Genomic DNA, 17,347 nt, shown 5'->3' with positions numbered 1-17,347 from the left:
AGACTCAGGACACAGTCAGTGCACGTGACTCTGGCCTGCAGTGTTGGCTGCCGGGCTGCGGGAGGGTCACTGAATTTCCACGCTGCTTGTTTTCACCTGCAAAATGGTTTAAATAATACTGACCTCATAGGGTGTGTGTGAAAGCTAAAAGATCAATGCATCTAAAAATCTTGCTATGAAATAAATAAGCATTCAGTAGCTTGTAGGTTTTGTTCATTATTGAGAAAATCCAACTAATAAGCTAGAAATGAGGCCCTCAGAGGCTGAGGTGGAGTCCGCCACACCGTGGGAAGGGCTGGGTGTCACTCCTGGGTCTTGGCTTCCAGCGTCTGTGGGGCAGAACCCATGCTGGGCTGGGGAAGGGGCGCTCTCGTCACTCTTGGGTGTGTAGGAGCCTCCTGTATGGATAGTAAGAACATCGTGTTGGCCACTGCCAAGCCAGCACACGCCCTGCGTGCCTGGACGCAGCCCTGTCCATCTAAGGCAGACATGTGGTGTGGGGGGAATGGAGGAGGGGTAGTTTGTGCTTTGCTTAAAAAAAATAGAAATTTTCAGCCAGGTGCGGTGGCATGTGCCTGTAGTCCCAGCTACTCGGGAGGCTGAGGCTGGAGGATCGCTTGAATCCAGGAGTTCTTGGCTGTAGTGTGCTATGCCGATCGGATGTCCTCACTAAGTTTGGCATAAATAGGGTGACCTCCCGGGAGTGGGGGAGCAGAAGCCTAAGGAGGGGTGAACCAGCCCAGGTCAGAAATGGAGCAGGTCAAAACTCCTGTGTTGATCAGTAGTGGGGTCCCCCATGTGAATAGCCACTGCACTCCAGCTTGGGCAACATAGCGAGACCCTCTCTCAAAAAAAAAAGAAAAAAAATAAATTTTCAGTATTTTTTGCCCCATTTTCAGTATTTTTAGCCAAGCCTGGCTGGGTGCAATGTTGGCCAGATGCACATTCAGATCCCGTGTCAGCATAGACTTTGGCTTGATTTCTAGTAGGTGCAGACTGGGCAGGGACTTTCATCCTTGTCTTGCTCTGAGAATTGGGGGTAGGAGGGGCTCAGTGGCTACCTGGGCCATGCTAGCCTGTCCCCAGGCAGAGCACTGGGCACCTGGGGAGTTGGTTGGGGGGTTCCTGAGAAGAGAGCGGACCCCCATCCTACCCTGGCTGTAAGCACCTTCACCCACCCTAACCACATTGGGTCCCTGGCTGAATCTGCAACTTGGACTCGGCCTGTGGGAGGGAGGCCTGTACAGGCCCCGGGAAGTGAGGCCTAGGGAGGTGGGGCCCAGAGACAGGGACCCCAGGAGCCCAGCTGACTATCTTTGCTCTGCCTCTGCAGTATCAGGTGGCCCCTGCCCAGCTGGTGACCCGGCGGCTGCAGGTCTCGGTGTGGCATCTGGGTGCGCTGGCCCGGAGAGTGTTTCTTGGAGAAGTGATCATTCCTCTGGCCACGTGGGACTTTGAAGACAGCACAACACAGTCCTTCCGCTGGCATCCACTCCGGGCCAAGGTGAGGTCTGGTTTTGCACTGAGTGCCCTGCATCCCCACCGTGAGACTGAAATCACTTTTCAGAGAGATCCCAGAAGAGAAAACGTACCTGGTGAGACTTGGACCCGCTGTGACTTTCAAATAGTTACTTCCTTCAGGGTGGGGTGGGCTGAGGGTGTGTTTTAACCGACTCAGCTGTGTTCAAGTACCCCAACAGCCCCAGCCTCAGCATCACACAGGGATCAGACTGGATGAGGGCTTCACCGGGTGGAGGCCTCACCTTGCGGATGGCTGACCTGCTGGAAGCAGGCCATGCCTTTCCCTGGGGGCACCGCCTTCAGCCATGCAGTCCCCTAGGGGCTACAGTGTGTTGTTTCTAACCTTTCAACCCCAGGCACTCTCAGCACAATCACAGGTGACAAGTCGCTGGACCCAATGTTATCGGGAAGGCAGAGGCCACCCTGGCTGGCATGTTGGAATGGTGCAGAGGGAGACAGACGGCAAATGGGTGGGTGGGTGGGTCACAGGAGCGGACTGGATTTGATTTAGGATCTGCTCCCCCCAGGCTGTCGAGGTAGGAGGGGGGGCCCTGGAGAGAGGTTCGCATTTCTTGGAGACGCTGCTTTGCACTTTTCTATGTCCAGATCCAAGACTGGGGGAGAGTTCATGTGAGACTGGAAGGGAGAAAAATGTGAGCTCCCGTCATCTCTTTAAAAACCGAGCAGGTTGGACCACTCCCTTCAGCCACGGGCCCATAGCGGGCCCAGCCTTCTTCTCCAACCTGGACACAGGGCACAAGGGCCATCTGGCCTCTTTTCCTCCCTGGAGCCAGCCCAGCTGGGATTCGCAGTGTCTCTGCTGGGAAGCTTCTCTGGTTTCAGCTACGGGTGGGTGAAGCCAAAGCCTCCCGGTGAGCCGTCCGCCCCTCCCTGCCCCTCCAGGCAGTGTCCACACTCGCACTGCCTGTGCTGACTGCGTCAAGCTAGAGTCTGGGCTTAGCCTCCCCTACCTGGTGCCCACCTGGAATGCCTCCCCTATCCAAGGTCAGCTCAAGATGACCCAAAGCTCACCTCCTGATTACCCCAACCAGAAGTGGCCTCCCCTCCAGGACCCGGAGCTCAGGATTCCTGCCGTCTCTGGGCCTCATCTTCAGCCTTGGCGTCCCTTTGCTACTGCCCCGGCCACACTGCAAGTGGGCGAAGTGTCCGCCTTCCATGGCTTCCTCTCACTCCCCCTCTGTCGTCTCTCAGAAGAGCGTCGGCTCCTCTGGGACACCCTGAGTTTCCAGACTGGACTCCCTCTGTCAGAGGCAGAATCCCCCATGCACCCTGCCTCTCCCACACCTCTGCCATCAGCTCAAAGACAAGGCCTGGAAAAGGCAGGGCCTGGCAGAGGACAGGCGGCCACCAGGACTCCTCAGACCGAGCCTGAGCTCTGGCAAGTGGGTGAGGAGCAGACAGTACAGAGTACGGCATCCTAAGGCCAGCTGGGTGGTGACTTTGCCCACAGGCCTGCCCTTGGCCTCTGATCCTGGCTCGGTTTTTGGCCACTAAGGCTGGAGGCAGCCATACATATCTCGTTTGGCACCCAAGGGCCAGAAAGACAGGGGCTGTCCCATGTGGGCTCCCAGGAGTCCTGAGCCTCTGAGGGTGACTGAGAGGGCTGCTTCTTGGTGCCAGGGGAGCCATGGTGGACCGGAGGTATCTAGACCAAACTTGTCCAACCTGCAGCCTAGGACAGCTTTGCTTTTTGGTTTTTGTCGTTGTTTGTTCTGAGACGGAGTTTTGCTCTTTGGCCCGGCTGGAGTGAAGTTGTGTGATCTCAGCTCACTGCAACCTCTGTCCCCCCAGTTCAAGCGATTCTCTGCCTCAGCCTCTCCAGTAGCTGGGATTATAGGCGTCAGGCACCACGCCCGGCTAATTTTTTGTATTTTTAGTAGACACAGGGTTTCACCATGCTGGCCAGGCTGGTGTCGAACTCCTGACCTCAGGTGATCCACCTGCCTCGGCCTCCCAAAGTGCTGGGATTACAGGCGTGAATCACCGTGCCTGGCCCCAGGATGGCATTGAATGCAGCCCAACACACAGTCATAAACTTTCTTAAAACATGAGAGGTTTTTTTTGCTTTTTTGTTTTTTTCATCAGCTATCATTAGTGTTAGTGTATTTTATGTGTGGCCCAAGACCATTCTTCTTCCTATGTGGCCCAGGGAAGCCAAAAGTGGACACCCCTGCTCTAGACTCTTCCCAATACTCTCCTCCTACCTCACTGGAGAAAGCTGGTGTGGATTTCAGGGTCATCTCTTCTCCGGGCCCTGTCTTCACTCACTTTCTGGCAAAACCACTCATGACAGAGAAGCACCTCAGTGGGCAGGAGGTGTCCTCAGACTCGCCACACCTTGGGGGCCACTCCCTGTGGCTCTGGGCAGAGTCTGTGCCCCGTGCCGTCTCCAGCGTCTGTGTCAGTCCTTGGCATGGAAGGGCAGCGCAAATCTCTACTGACCTTGGTGGGGTGGAGGCTTGAATTCATTTCCGTTTTTCAAACTCAGGCTGTGTCTGGGTTTTCGTAGAAATGTCTCGGGGGGTGTTCAGTGCCCTCGAGTCCCTCTGCTTCCTCAGGCTCATCTGGCTCTGGTTTGCTGGGGTGGTCGAGCTATTCATCCACATGCTGGGGTTGGGGAGGGTGGGATTGAAACCACAGATGGGGAAGGAAGACCTCCCGCCACGGACATGCCCACTCCACCCAGGGCCTTGCAGGGGTCAGGGGGAAGCATCCGTGGACGGAGCTGAGACAACAAGAGGAGCCCAGAAGGTTCTCGGGGCTTGGGGAATCCTGTCCCTAAACTGTGCCTCTTGTCCCCAGGCGGAGAAATATGAAGACAGCATTCCTCAGAGTAATGGAGAACTTGCGGTCCGCGCTAAGCTGGTCCTGCCTTCAGGGCCTGGAAAACTCCAAGAGGCTCAAGAAGGTTGGTGGCCTCAGCTTCCTGGACATTGTAAAGCCTGGTGCAGCAGGAGGGCTGAGAGAGGCGGGGAAACTTTCTAGCATTTCCTTTCTATGGCCCCGCTCCAAGCTCCAGCAGCTCTTACTGAGCGATGCAGTGAGCCTGGAAGTTCTCTGGAGCCCGTAGCCTAGGGGGAAGAGGGTGACTAGAAGCAGACGAGGCCTCTGATGCCCACTCTATGCTGCTCTGACACTGCTCTAGGCATTCCTCCCAGGGGCTGATTGCACCGTCTCTGGGGAAACCGTGGCCCCTCCTGAAGAGCAGAGGCTCCATGACAACGTGGAGCCAAGAGCACATTTCCAGGCACTGGTACCTGCAGGGCTCAGAGGAGCATCCCTGCCCCCAGGCACATGGGCAGCTGCTGCCCAGCAAGAGAAGTAGGTCAGGAAGGCAGATCCTCAGGGGCCCTAAGGAGATTTTACTCCTTCGATAATGTGGAAAGCAGGAGGGTGGGGAAGGAGGACAGGGAGAATGCACAGTTCCGTTGTGTATTTCAGTGACTTTCTATTTGGCTAGAAGGGGAAATTCTGCAACCCAAGCTCACAGGGTCATCAGCAGACCAGCAAGTGTCCCCTGGCCATCCCACCCCCTGGACAGGGTCTCGGGCTCTCACTTTCCCCCAAACTGCTGGCTACAACTAGACTCGAACGTCAGCATCTTTCTTGTCCTTGGGTACCTCTTTACTCTTTGCTAGGATGTTAGCAATCCCTCCATCCTGTCCTCCTCCTGACCACACAGCACCACAGCCTGTGGGCAGGGCCAGCAGAGCCCACTGCACCACTCCTGTCTGCTGTCTTGGGGTCTGAGGGCTGTAGCAGATTCTCTTGCTGAGCTCTCAGTTTTGGGTGGTGGTACTGCATTCTAACATATCGGGAAAAATGGCTTTCCTTCCAGGGACAGAGCAGCTGTCTCTTAATGGTCAACTTTGCTTGGTAGTGCTGGGAGCCAAGAATTTACCTGTGCGGCCAGATGGCACCTTGAACTCATTTGTTAAGGGGTAGGTATTCAATGTAATCAAAAATGATTTACTGATGACCTAGTATACGTAAGGACACGGCCCAGAACCTGCAGGGAACACCAAAAAATGTAAGCCACTTAAAACAGCTTATTTTAGCATTCCTATGAAAATCTAATGTAACACATAGTATTAAAGACCCTGGTTTCTGAAAAGTCGTGGGATGTGTATGTGCTGGGGTGCCTGAAACCCTAATCTTATCAGTTCTTGTGATACTGGCAAGCCAGTTTGGAAATCAAGCATGAAAAAGTAGTGTGTTCAGTAACTATTTCCCTAGCTTAACATTTCCTCTTGGACCAACAGTAAAATGCATGACCCTCCACATTTCATTTTCATTCACAGTAGGTGCACTGGGCCCTCTAAAAGCAAGGCAAATACCATTCATTATTACATTGAATTGCAGACTCCCTGTCAGTGACATAAGGGAAAAATGATGGTTAAGATAGAACTGAGGCTGGTCGCAGTGACTCACACCTGTAATCCCAGCACTTTGGGAGGCCAAGGCAGGCAGATCACCTGAGGTCAGGAGTTCAAGACTGGCCTGGCCAACATGGCCAAACCCCATCTCTACTTAAAATACAAAAATTAGCCAGGTGTAGTAGTGGGCACCTATAATCCCAGCTGCTCAGGAAGCTGAGGCAGGAGACTCCCTTGAACCTGGGGGGGCGGAGGTTGCAGTGAGCCGAGATCGCACCACTGCATTCTAGCCTATGACAAAAGAGAGCTGAGTTTGTGTCCTAATCTTGTTGCTTATCTGCATGGCCTTGGACAAGCTTTTCTGAGTTTATTTTCCTGAGAACAGGGTCAAAAGGAGGTAACGTGTATCTGGAGTCATGGCGGTAGGCACCCCAAGGAGAAAAGATTAAGATGAGGGCCACGAGGCCTCTGCACACAACTCACCCTTCATACCTGATGCAGAATTCAGCTCTAAGGGAAATGTGCCGAGACCCGCAGTTCCCATCCTGCCTCTGCAGGGTGTGGGTGTTGTGGACTTGGCATTTTTTTTTTTTTTTTTTTTTTTTTTTTGAGACAGTTTCGCTCTGTAGCCTAGACTGAAGTGTAATGGTGCAATCTTGGCTCACTGCAACCTCCACCTTTCATGTTCAAGTGATTCTCCTGCTTCAGCTTCCCGAGTAGCTGGGATTACAGGCTTCTGTCACCACACCCAGCTAATTTTTGTATTTTTAGTAGGGACAGGGTTTCACTGTGTTGGACAGGCTGGTCTTCAACTCCTAACCGTGTGATCCACCCACCTCGGCCTCCCAAAGTGCCGGGATTACAGGCGTGAGCCACTGCGCCTGGCTGACGTGGCACTCTCCTGAGCGCTTCTCGTCTGCGCTGATGCTCCAGCCTTGGGAGAGGTGGCCACGCGCACAGCAGTGATTGCAGTTTGTATCCCTTCTTCAGATGTCTCACTCTGCCAGACCAACAAAAACTGAGACTGAGGTCGCCAGTCCTGAAGAAGCAGGCTTGCCCCCAGTGGAAACACTCCTTTGTCTTCAGTGGCGTAACCCCAGCTCAGCTGAGGCAGTCAAGCCTGGAGTTAACCGTTTGGGACCAGGCTCTCCTTGGAATGAACGACCGCTTGCTTGGGGGAGCCAGACTTGGTTCAAGTAAGTCTGAGCTATTGGGCCCAAACATTGTTTATCCTTTGTGATTATCCTAATGGGTACCATGAAAACCAGGGTAGTGACTTAACTGGTTTTGAAATTGCCTAACCTGCCTTAAATGGAAATTCCTTAGTTTTTACTCTACAGCTGAGCCATAATGCAGCCAAGTATTTTGACAATTTAAATCAGATTTAGATCTGCTAAAGCAACAAAAAATATAGGCCTCCAAATGGGCTAGGTACAGTATTTGCTTTTGTTTCTGGCGTCAATCATAAAAGGATTATTTGCTTAAAGGAAAATAGCTTCTTAACTCAAACAAATGGCAATTCAGAAAGTACTTCATCAAGAGGTCAAAACAGCAATGCTGTGCAGAGCCGCCTCAGCAGGGCGCCGCTGGCATGCAGGCTGGACAGCCCTCTGCTGTGAAGCTCTGTGCTTGGATCTGCTTCTAGCTGCCAGCCATGTCCCCGACGTGGTGACAACCAAAAACACCTGCACACATCTCCAAGGACCTCCAACTGAGAGCCAGCGACTGGAGAGATGCCTCACTGTTAAATTACTTTTCAGAGATTTTGTCCAAAGCATAGTCTTCCTTTAAGAATCCCTCTCCATGGGCAAGTCTGGCCCTGAATCTCAGACAGCCCCACCCAGCCAGCCATGCTGGTGTGCGACTATTCACTCCCTTGGTGAAGACCCAGCGCATCAAACCAGAGCTCCAGGCTGTTAGAGCACCGCAGAGCAGGGGATGCCTGGGCAAATCCGTCTCAACACCAGCTTTGTTGGGGGGTGGGTCCTGGTAGAGGTGTCTGTGTCCTCAGTAGTTGGACTTTTAATGACTTGAGGTGAAAAACTTCTGGCTGGTCATTTTTAATGAGCTGAGAAGGGATGAAGTGATGTCCTTCCTGACCTTAGCTAACTTGTCTTCCTTACAGAGGGAGACGCAGCTGGTAGCGGGGACGCGTGCTCACAATTGAAGCTCCAATGGCAGAAAGTCCTTTCCAGCCCCAATCTGTGGACAGACATGACCCTCATCCTGCACTGACACGAAAGCCACAAGGTTCCAGGTTGCAGCAGGTGTGAAACACTGCGCCCCCAGAGTGGGGCCCCAGCTGGAGACTCTTTAAACCTTGAGCAGTCTCCATCTGCAGTCCTGCCTGTGGCTTCAACGCCTATGGGTATCTCCGGGTACTTAAATACAGCAATTGTGTTACCTAAGCCTCTGGTGCGTTATCTCCTCTTTGAGATGTGGAACATGGCCAGATTTCAACGTTGTTACCTGTGTCCTCCAGTGCTTAAATGGTCAAAGTCAGGCCGGGCATGGTGGCTCCCCCCCGTAACCCCAGCAACTTTGAGGGGCTGCAGTGGATGGCTTGAGCTCACGAGTGTGAGATCAGCCCAGGTGACATAGATACCCTCTCCCCTCCACCTAAAAAAAAAAATTAGCCAGGTGTGGTGGTACACACCTGTAGTCCCAGTTACTCAGGAGACAGAGGCAGGAAGACTGCTTGAGCCCAGGATGTAGGAGGCTACAGTAAGCCCTGAGTGACTGCACAACTGCGATCCAGCCAGGGCTGGAGGGAGACTCCGCCTCCAAGAAAAGTCAGCTTTGCTACGGGGAACATTTCAGAGGAGTCTGGTGAGTGTTGGAGCCATTCTTCTCTCCTGCGGAAAACATTTCCAGAGGTTAGGTGACTCGGGGAGCACCAGGTAAGAATTCAGGCCTTGTATTGGTCAGCTCTAACTGACCAGTGTATCCCCAGGGACACCAAAGTCCCTTGCAAAACCTGGCCTGTGAACAGCGCATACAGCCCAGGCGGGTCGGCGGTGGCCCTCCCACCCCACACAAGCATACACCCATGCTGCTTCATGCCTTTGCAAAGCTTTTATTTCATGCCTGCAGCGTGGAATCCACCTGCTCATGGCGTCTTAACTGCAAAGGAGAAAGCAGTACACAAGAAGGAATGAAGAGTGGGCAGAAGCAACGACCTTCCAAAGCTGCCTTCCCCACAGCCTGCCAAGGCCATGGCAGAGATGGAAACAGACACACGTGAGCGAACAGTCTCATGGCTGGAGTCTAAATGGTCATAGTGGCATGTGTGTATTTGACAAAATTAAAAGTGTGCATAGTCCGTTACATGCATAAAACACTAACAATAAAAATCCTGTTTACAAGTGACTGCAGCAGGCAGGTGACTTAGGACTGCCCTGCCACATCACACCAAGTGCCATGGTTAGAGGGTTTTCCATACGTAATTCTTATTCTGTAAAAGGTAACAAAATATACAGAACAAAACTTTCCCTTTTTAAAACTAATGTTACAAATCTGTATTATCACTTGTATATAAATACTATATAGCTGATCAGTCAGGTGTATAAGTACAACAATGTAGTTTTCTAACTGTTAAGCAAAAAACCAACAAAACTAAAAATTTATCCAAGTGTCCTCCTCCACCGCTCATGCTGGTGACCACTGTGATTTCTGCCAGCTTGTGGAGTGACAGGAGGAGGGAATCATTGTGTGTGCGAGTGCTTGTCTCATTTCCAAAATAATTTTCACCCCTCAAAGCACGTAAATATACAAAGATAGATCCTTCATAGAAATTAAAACCCAATTTGAGCTCGTTTCAAATGCAGAGGAAGTATGGCACAGATGGAAGCCATGCCGCGGTTTCCTTTAGTGATACAGAATCTTGTATCACACAGGCCAGCATGAAGTTTCTTACTCAGACTTTACAGGCATTTTCCGTAATTCAATCAGTCCTGCTCTCAGCACAACACAGGAGGTGATTTGAAAATAATCTCGAGAATCAGGCCTGCTTGGCACTATGATACAACTGGGGAAAACCAACCAGGGCGCCTCCCTGGTTCCCAGCCCAGAATGTTTCTGTTGGATAACGCTTTTTAAAGGAACTGAGATCTGATGAGGGAGTTCCTAGACTTGGAGCACTAAAGACACAAGCGTGACGAGGCTGGCAGCGCTGACAGCAGCGCCCCTCTGCCCTCCGTCCTGGCCTGGCCACTACATGGCCTCGAACTCGTCAATGCGCTGCTTGGTGTTGCCCTGCCGGATCTGCCGCAGCGTCTTGTACTTGTCCCGGCCTTGCCTCATGTTCTCATTGTGGATGATGTCATTGTGGGTCCTCTTATTCTCATCTCGGGCCTGGGACAGCTCGCTGCTCAGCGTCTGCAACATTAAGAAGCAATGCTAGGTCCCTTCCTCCCCATTTGGCCTGGCCCCTCCCTTAGGAAAGTGGGAAGGGCAAGGGGGGTGCTGGGTGGGGCTGACTCCCATCACTGCTCTCCCCAAGCCTATCTGCTGCAAGAGGGAAGCAGGCCCCCTGGAGACACAGAGCCCCTTGGGCCTCACCAGCAGCTGCCGCTGCACGCGCTCATTCTTCTCCGCTTCGGTGATACGCTTCTCCTCGTTGCGGTCATCCCGGATGCCTTCACTAGACAGCTCCGCACTGTAGCCAGTGGGCTCCGCGCCCTCATCCTGCAAACTCTCCTGGACATGGTAGCTCACTGGCTCGTACACAGGGGGTGGTGGGGGCGGGGGTGCCGTCATCACTAGGTGCAGCTCCTCCTTGGTCTTCACCAGGTCATCCTGGGCTTCTTTGGCCTTTGGAAAACAAATAAATAGGTGAGGACTTCCACTCAGAGGTCCCATCCTCCTGGCTATGAGAAAAGAATGTTGCCTCCCTCTGTCCCGGCAGGCAAAGGCAGCACTGAATGGGGTGGGCCAGGGCTTTGCAGAGGAGCCCCCTCAGGGTACATGTGGGGCTTACAACCCTCTGCGTCGCGTCCAAGACAGGAAGGGGAACTGCGATGCCAGAGCCTGGGCAGTTTTCAAACTAGCATTTTTTTCTGTCTATAACTCTAGACAGTATATAATTAAAAAAAAAAAAAAATCCTCTGGCAGTCTGAATGAGTAACGGGCTGTTCCTAGCCTCCCCTTGTGCCACACTTGTCTTCAAGTGCTCTCCTGCTCACCATCTGCACACACGCCCAGTCCGTCCCACCTCTATCCCAGCCCTGGAGTCGAGCTTGGTGTGGAGCTGCTCTGTAGCCAGCTCTCCTCACTTAACAGGTACTTTTTCCAAAAACCTAAGAAGCCAAAGTCTTCTGCTTCCTACTTGGGATGGTGATATGGCTGTGTACCCACCCAAATCTCATCTCCCACTGTAATCTGCACATTTTGAAGCGGGAACCTGGTGGGAGGTGACTGGATCATGGGGTGGTTGTCCCTCTGCTGTTCTCATGCTAGTGGGTGGGTTCTGGGTGAGAGCCGATGGTTTCAAAGTGTTTGGCCCCGCCCCCTTTGCTTTTCTCTTTCCTGCCCCCATGTAAGACATGCCTGCTTCCCCTTCCCCTTCTGCCATGACTATAAACTTCCTGAGGCCTCCCCAGCCATGAGAGACTGTATAAATTACTGGCTCTCAGGTAGTTCTTTATAGCCAGGTGAGAACAGAACAATACAGACTGGCAGCAGGAATAGGCTGAACAGAGGCAAGGAGATGCTAGGGAGAAGCAGCCGTGGACGGCAGGGAGGCAAGTCCTCAGAAGGCAGCACCAGAGAGGGAAGGATGGGCCAGAGTGTCCGTGCTAGGTCCTGGGACCTTGCATCTGCAGAGCAACCTTATGAGTTGGCTACTGCTCCCATTCTACAATGAGGAAAATGAGGCTCAGAGAGGTGACACTGCTAGCCCCCAGTCACACAAGCTGATGAGTGGCAGAGCCTGGCTCTCGCTCCAGCCTGGAGACTTCCAAGGACCTGGATCTTCCCATGGTGCCCACTGTATACACTACCAGCAGATGTTTCTGGCACTGCAACCCCATTGCAAGGGGCACATATGTAACGTGATTTAAAACCAGTTCCTGACCAGGCTGTCAGATCGGCACTGAACAGTCAGGGTCGGGGGAACAAAGTGGGTGAAAGAAGTCCTCCCTCCCTCCCTCCACGAATCCAGCAGCTGCGCTGACTTGTGTTATAAGCTCAGACCCATCTCTTTGGGGATTTCTACTTCAACAGTACAGCTGTTATCAGCAGAGGATCCTGAGACATCCCAGAAGCTTCCAGTGGGACCTGGCTGCTGAGCCAAACCACCACCCCCCACCCCACCTGCAGAAGGGCCCCACCACAGCCAGTGGGCAACACATGCTGTGGGCGTGCGGCGGTTCCCCTGCAGACTCACCCTGTGCTGCCACTCTTCAACCTCATCCTCCTTGCGCCTCCGTGCCTCTTCCAGGAGGGCGATCTTGGCAGTGTACTCCGCAAGCTCCGCAGCCTGGGAAGGGAACGTCAAGCTCAAGTGAGTTCTGGAACCCTTTTGACAGTCTGGTTGTGAATGAGCAGCCTCCACTGTGACACCTGAGTCCCTTCTACCCATGGCCAGCAGGGTCCATCGTGCACCCCTGCAGTCTCTTCCTGGATGCCCACACCCACCTTCTATGGGTGACCCTGGCAACAGCCCAGCCCCTTCCCCGTCAGCTGCTTCAGCCCCCAGATCAGCTTCCAGTCATGACAATTATTACAAGGCAGGTGTCACATTTTCCATCCTCAGAAGCATCCTCTCTATAATTCAGCATCTTGAAACTCAGGCGATTCCTACCAGCTGCTCCTGGCTCTTTATCTGATCCACCGCCTGTCTCTCCAGCTCTTCCTTAGCCCGCAGTGCAGCCATGCGGTCAGCCTCTAGGCGCTCGGCCTCCTCCTGTGCCCGTCTCCTCTCCTCCTCCAGCTGCAGGGCCCTCTGAATCTGCTCCGAGAGCTCTGAGAAGACACAAAGCCAGAGCCACTCAAGCCCTCAGCCCAGGGACCTCGGAGCCCCCACCTTCTATTCCCACCCAAAATGCCAGAGAGCCTTGGAACAAGTCACAGGTCGATGGGATGTCTTCCAGTGACCCTGGAAGCATGCACTTGACAGCTCATTCCTGTCGTTTCCGTGACAACTTCCTCAGTAATGGCTAGAAACCCCTGTCCAAGTCCCGCCAGGCGCCCTCTCCCTGGCATGCCTGACTCGCCACTCTTGGTGCTCCTCTCCCCAGGCCAGCTGCCCGATGTGCAGGTGCCCCACACTCAGAACATAGAAATGCCCTCCCCGTGTGTGCTAAGGGCTGCCAATGAACACAGCATCTGTGACACCTCGTGTAACAGCCCAGCTGCTGGGGTTGTCGACTGGAGCTGTGCATGGAAGACTGGCTTGGCCCTGTCACTCATGGTCTGTGGGACTGTGGGCAAGTCACTGTACCACACCAAACCTTAATGTCGTTATCGGGGAAACTGGGTGATTTAGCTCTTCAATTAGCACCGAAGTTAAGGAAGTACAGCATCATTTTCCAAACCAAATAACCGTGTTGTCAATTCTGCTGAGTCTGCACTGTGGGACTCATTCTCGGGAAGAGGTTCCTTCCCGGTGGGTGGGTGGGTGGTGGGTGTGGGCCCTGCCTCTCTGTGGAAATGCATGCCCCGGTGTGGCGCACCGGCCCCAGGGCTCCTGACCTCTCTCTGCCTTCTTGGTCTTCTCCTCATAGTCCTGCAGCCGCAGCATCAGCTCCTCCTTCTCACGCATCATCTGCTCTTTCTCTCTCTCCACAGTTTCTCTCCTTTTCTTCTCCGTTTCCAGCTGTTGCCTAGTGCAGGGAGAAAGAGGCACAGGGAGATTTAGACTCTGGCAGGAAGTAAGGGGTCAACACGCTTCACAGGTGTGTGCAGTTCCAGGATGGACTTGGCATCCTCAGGGCCGCCCTGGCCTGCTGCCAGCCTGAGCCACCTGACAGATCAGCCACTCCAGGGCTGACACCAGGCTCTCCTGATCAGCTCCCCGGTCACCTGACAGGTACCGGTTACCCCGGCAGGCGGGCTGGCGGAGGCTGAGCAGGGAGAACACAGGCCCCTGCTCTGGCCTCCTGTGCTCACCGTTCCAGCTGCTTCTGATGCTTCTCCTCCCGGGCCTGGGCCTTCATCTGCTGCACCTCGATGGTGTCAGGCTTCCTGCGGCGCATGTACAGCTCGTGGTTGCCCATGCAGAGCTGCAGGATCCGCTTGTTAATTCTCAGCCGGGGGGCATAAAACACAAAGTCCTACAAAACAGAACAGGGCGACCTGGACTCAAGCTCCTTCGTTTGGTTTTCTTCTCCCAAACCATACTTCACAAAGGTCCATTTTCTAAAAGAACCATTGTAGTAGAACAGGGATGGCAGAGTCTTGGCATTCAGAATGTGCATTCTCTGGGACCGGAGGAGGACGTGCAGGTGCTGCGTGTGTGTGGTTATGTGTGGGTATGTACATGCTGCATGCACATTGCAATCTCGCTGCAAGTTAACTGCAAAGCTTTTCCAAGGCAAGAATTCTCAGCCTTGGGAAACCCTTCAAGTCTTAGAGCTGCCTTGCTCTTCCATGAGACCACCTTTCATGACGTCCTCTCTAGCCTCATTGCCCCCTGTCCCCGATGCTGGCCTGGACAGCCTCTGCTTCTATTTGAACTTCTGGTCTCCTCTGCCACAGACTCCCCTCCCACGCTGTTACTGCTACAATGACCAGGTCATTGTCGGTTCTCTCTCAGCAGAGCTATCCAGCCCTGCTCCTGTACCCACAGTACCCACTACAGGTGCTTGCCGCAGTGGCACAGTCATTTCACTCCAGCGACTCCTTTCAGCATCCCACTCCTATGAGGCCATCGGCTCCTGAGATCAGGGACTCATCTCTATCCTCCCATGGTCAATATTTGAATTGCTCACTATCTGCCAGGCACTGCCAGCTTGTGCAGCACAGCCATATGCGAGCTCCACGGCCTTCAGCACATCCCTTCACCAGCCTCAGCGCCTTCGACATAAGGCAGGGACACCCGTATCTCCCGGGACTTCAGAGAGGGGACTCAACCCCTCCAGCAGTCTCGTTAGATGCTAGTGTCTCTGCCTTATAATGATGCTCAGGAGGTACTTGGAACAGCACCTGGCGCAGCAAGAGCTGGCTGACACACACAGCAGTCACTCCCATTGCTAGTGCCTTGCGAGACCACAACCAGAGGCGCCTCCTTGAAAATGAGGCAGAATCACAGCATTCAGGAAACTGGTAACCATGACTGGAAACATTTGGGACACAGCTAACAATCTCAGTCCCAACTGCTTCCTGCTGCTGTGATTAACTTACAAGACCGAAGAAACAATATGGTTTAGAAACTCCCATGAAAAGTTATTTTTCAGTGCCTCTGTCAGTTTCCTCTTAACCTCAGGGCCCCCGGTGTCCAGCTTCTGACCATTAAGAACAGGGAACAAAGAAATAGCGCGACACATCCCACAGCAACTTCTGATACCTAACAAGGAACTGGCGGAGCGGGTTCACCAACACACCGAAGAAGAATCTATTTAGCTTCATCGTCTTTTCATCTGTTCCAGAAATCCTAGGGTGAAAGGTGATGCCAAGCCCTGAAAGCCCATGAACTTCCTGGGTGGGGCTGTCTTTGGGGTTTCACACCCTTGTTGTTAAGTCACTGGGTTTCCCAGGGAGGAGTTGGTGGAGCTGGGAGCAACAGGCATTTTTATTACCCACCCCTTATTACACAAGAGGAAACAATCCTGCATTACAGCTTCAGAGGACTCTACCACATAGGCCCTGACTGACTCAGAAAACGCTGATTAACACTAACTCCCCTTTATGGGGTTGGGGGGCACAGGGGTGAGGGGAAATCAATGAAAAATCTCAATGGTAACTTCAGGTTAACATAACAATGTCCCCCTCTTCCCCTTTGCCCCCAGAAGACAGGTCCTGCCAGCAACAGGAACCAGAATTCAGGGAGTCCACCGCTGCCAGCCGGTAAGGGAGGAGAAGGTGCCTGGCAGGAAATTTCTCCCAGTGTCTTTGAAGGAAGCCAGTTTCTGGCTTCAAGTTAAAACAAAGACTAATAGTGAAAGGTTTCTAAATCCAAGTCCCTAACCTGCTGCAGGATGCAGCCTCCTGACACAGAACCATAAGACGACAAGACCCGGAGCAGGGTTTTTAAACTGGCTGAGAACAAGCAAGGTAAAAATGCAAATTAGGCACAAGGAAAGTTCAAGAAAAATAAACCCAAGACCCTACAAATACAGAAGGAAAGAAGGTAAGAGTCCCTTTTCAAGTCCCTGAGATGCCAGTGACAGGAACTTCCAGGAAACTCCCATAAGAGGCCAATCCCAAGGCTCATCTGGCCACAAAGATGGCGGCAGGCAGCCATGGGAGGCAGTGGTGCTCTTGGAAAGGCCACATGGAGGGAGCAGCCGAGGAGTCAGTGCAGAAATGCTGTTTGCTTTCTCCAAATAACAGATGGCTGAGAGCCTTCTGCCTTCTCCATGAGGCCACAGAAACAAAACGCTCTTTTGAAAGGGAAAAGGCAGCCATCTCAGCCCTCATAGGCTTACCTGGGCAGGCCACGTCAGCTGTGTACAAGGTCTCACCTCAAGAGCCAAAGCATGGCCCCAAATTGCTGTACACGCCTTGGCAGAGAAAAGAAGTTGGCTTTTAAAAAGGAGATGGCAGCTGCTGGGGGCAGAACTGGACAAGGACTCATTTGTGAGTTCACGCCTTAAATATGGGGGCTTCCTCTTCTTTTACATGAAAGTTGAATGTTGAAAACTTGAATTTCTTCTGCCCAAAGTTTACAGACTGAGGGGGGGGCAGTGCCTCAAGCAGCCCTGGGGTGGCGTGGGGGTGACAGGACTCAGTACTGCCCACTCAAAGATGCTGCCTTCTCAGTGTGGCTGCTGCCCAACCTGTCTGAAGATCACACAATCTTCTGATCCTGCTTTGTTTTTAAGCACAGCCATACTGTTAAATTTACTACCAGAAAGCATCTCATTTGGCTTGTTTCTAACCCTTTCCTCCACTTGAAGGTAAGCTTCACCAAGGCAGGAGCTTTGCCTTGTTCGTGGCACGCACACAGCCTGGAAGAGTGCCTGGAATAGTGTGCAATCAGCCAATGTTTCTCTTTTAAGAGATGCTCCACGTGAGGCTCCTCTATAATAAAGGCATATGCCCAAGATTCATTACAATGGCTTCTGCCTAGGACTTAGGAAATATTCTTCAGCTTTTCAAGAGAGAAATTTTTATCAAACACACACAAATTCTCAGTCTAGTCCAGAATTTCTGCTCTAGTCAAATTTCTAATAGAAGTATTCCGAAAAGGCAACAGCATCACAGAGTACATAGCAGGCTACTGATGAGGGATTTCAGAATTTTCTTGCTCTTCTAAATTGTGCCAATCT

At 52.7% G+C, this 17,347-nt stretch overlaps 2 protein-coding genes across 6 annotated transcripts in view; one reads left to right on the top strand and one right to left on the bottom strand.

Moving 5' to 3' along the window:
- Nucleotides 1-8,977, top strand: part of SYTL3 (synaptotagmin like 3) — a 119,034-nt gene extending 110,057 nt beyond the window's left edge. For 4 of the 5 annotated variants that reach the window (XM_074397186.1, XM_074397189.1, XM_074397187.1 and 1 more), the window contains 5 exons: nucleotides 1,334-1,504; nucleotides 4,345-4,450; nucleotides 5,381-5,483; nucleotides 6,909-7,114; nucleotides 8,044-8,977. In XM_074397186.1, the coding sequence (XP_074253287.1) occupies nucleotides 1,334-1,504; nucleotides 4,345-4,450; nucleotides 5,381-5,483; nucleotides 6,909-7,114; nucleotides 8,044-8,153 (696 nt within the window). In that variant the 3' untranslated portion in view covers nucleotides 8,154-8,977. Of the gene's footprint in view, nucleotides 1-1,333; nucleotides 1,505-4,344; nucleotides 4,451-5,380; nucleotides 5,484-6,908 lie in introns of all 5 variants that reach the window. The other variant, XM_074397188.1, reaches the window with a different exon arrangement.
- A 1-nt stretch (nucleotide 8,978) lies between these two features.
- Nucleotides 8,979-17,347, bottom strand: part of EZR (ezrin) — a 55,724-nt gene continuing 47,355 nt past the window's right edge. Inside the window, exons 9-14 of the mRNA XM_003933769.4 lie at nucleotides 14,028-14,191; nucleotides 13,611-13,741; nucleotides 12,721-12,881; nucleotides 12,304-12,396; nucleotides 10,479-10,730; nucleotides 8,979-10,295 (exon numbers count right to left, since the gene is read on the bottom strand). Coding sequence (XP_003933818.1) covers nucleotides 10,131-10,295; nucleotides 10,479-10,730; nucleotides 12,304-12,396; nucleotides 12,721-12,881; nucleotides 13,611-13,741; nucleotides 14,028-14,191 — 966 coding nt within the window. The 3' untranslated portion in view covers nucleotides 8,979-10,130. The remainder of the gene's footprint in view (nucleotides 10,296-10,478; nucleotides 10,731-12,303; nucleotides 12,397-12,720; nucleotides 12,882-13,610; nucleotides 13,742-14,027; nucleotides 14,192-17,347) is intronic.

This window comes from Saimiri boliviensis, chromosome 4 (assembly GCF_048565385.1).
Source record: "Saimiri boliviensis isolate mSaiBol1 chromosome 4, mSaiBol1.pri, whole genome shotgun sequence".
NCBI classification, from domain to species: domain Eukaryota; kingdom Metazoa; phylum Chordata; class Mammalia; order Primates; family Cebidae; genus Saimiri; species Saimiri boliviensis.
Note: the sequence above shows the minus strand (reverse complement) of the source record. Positions and strands in the feature narration are given on the sequence as shown.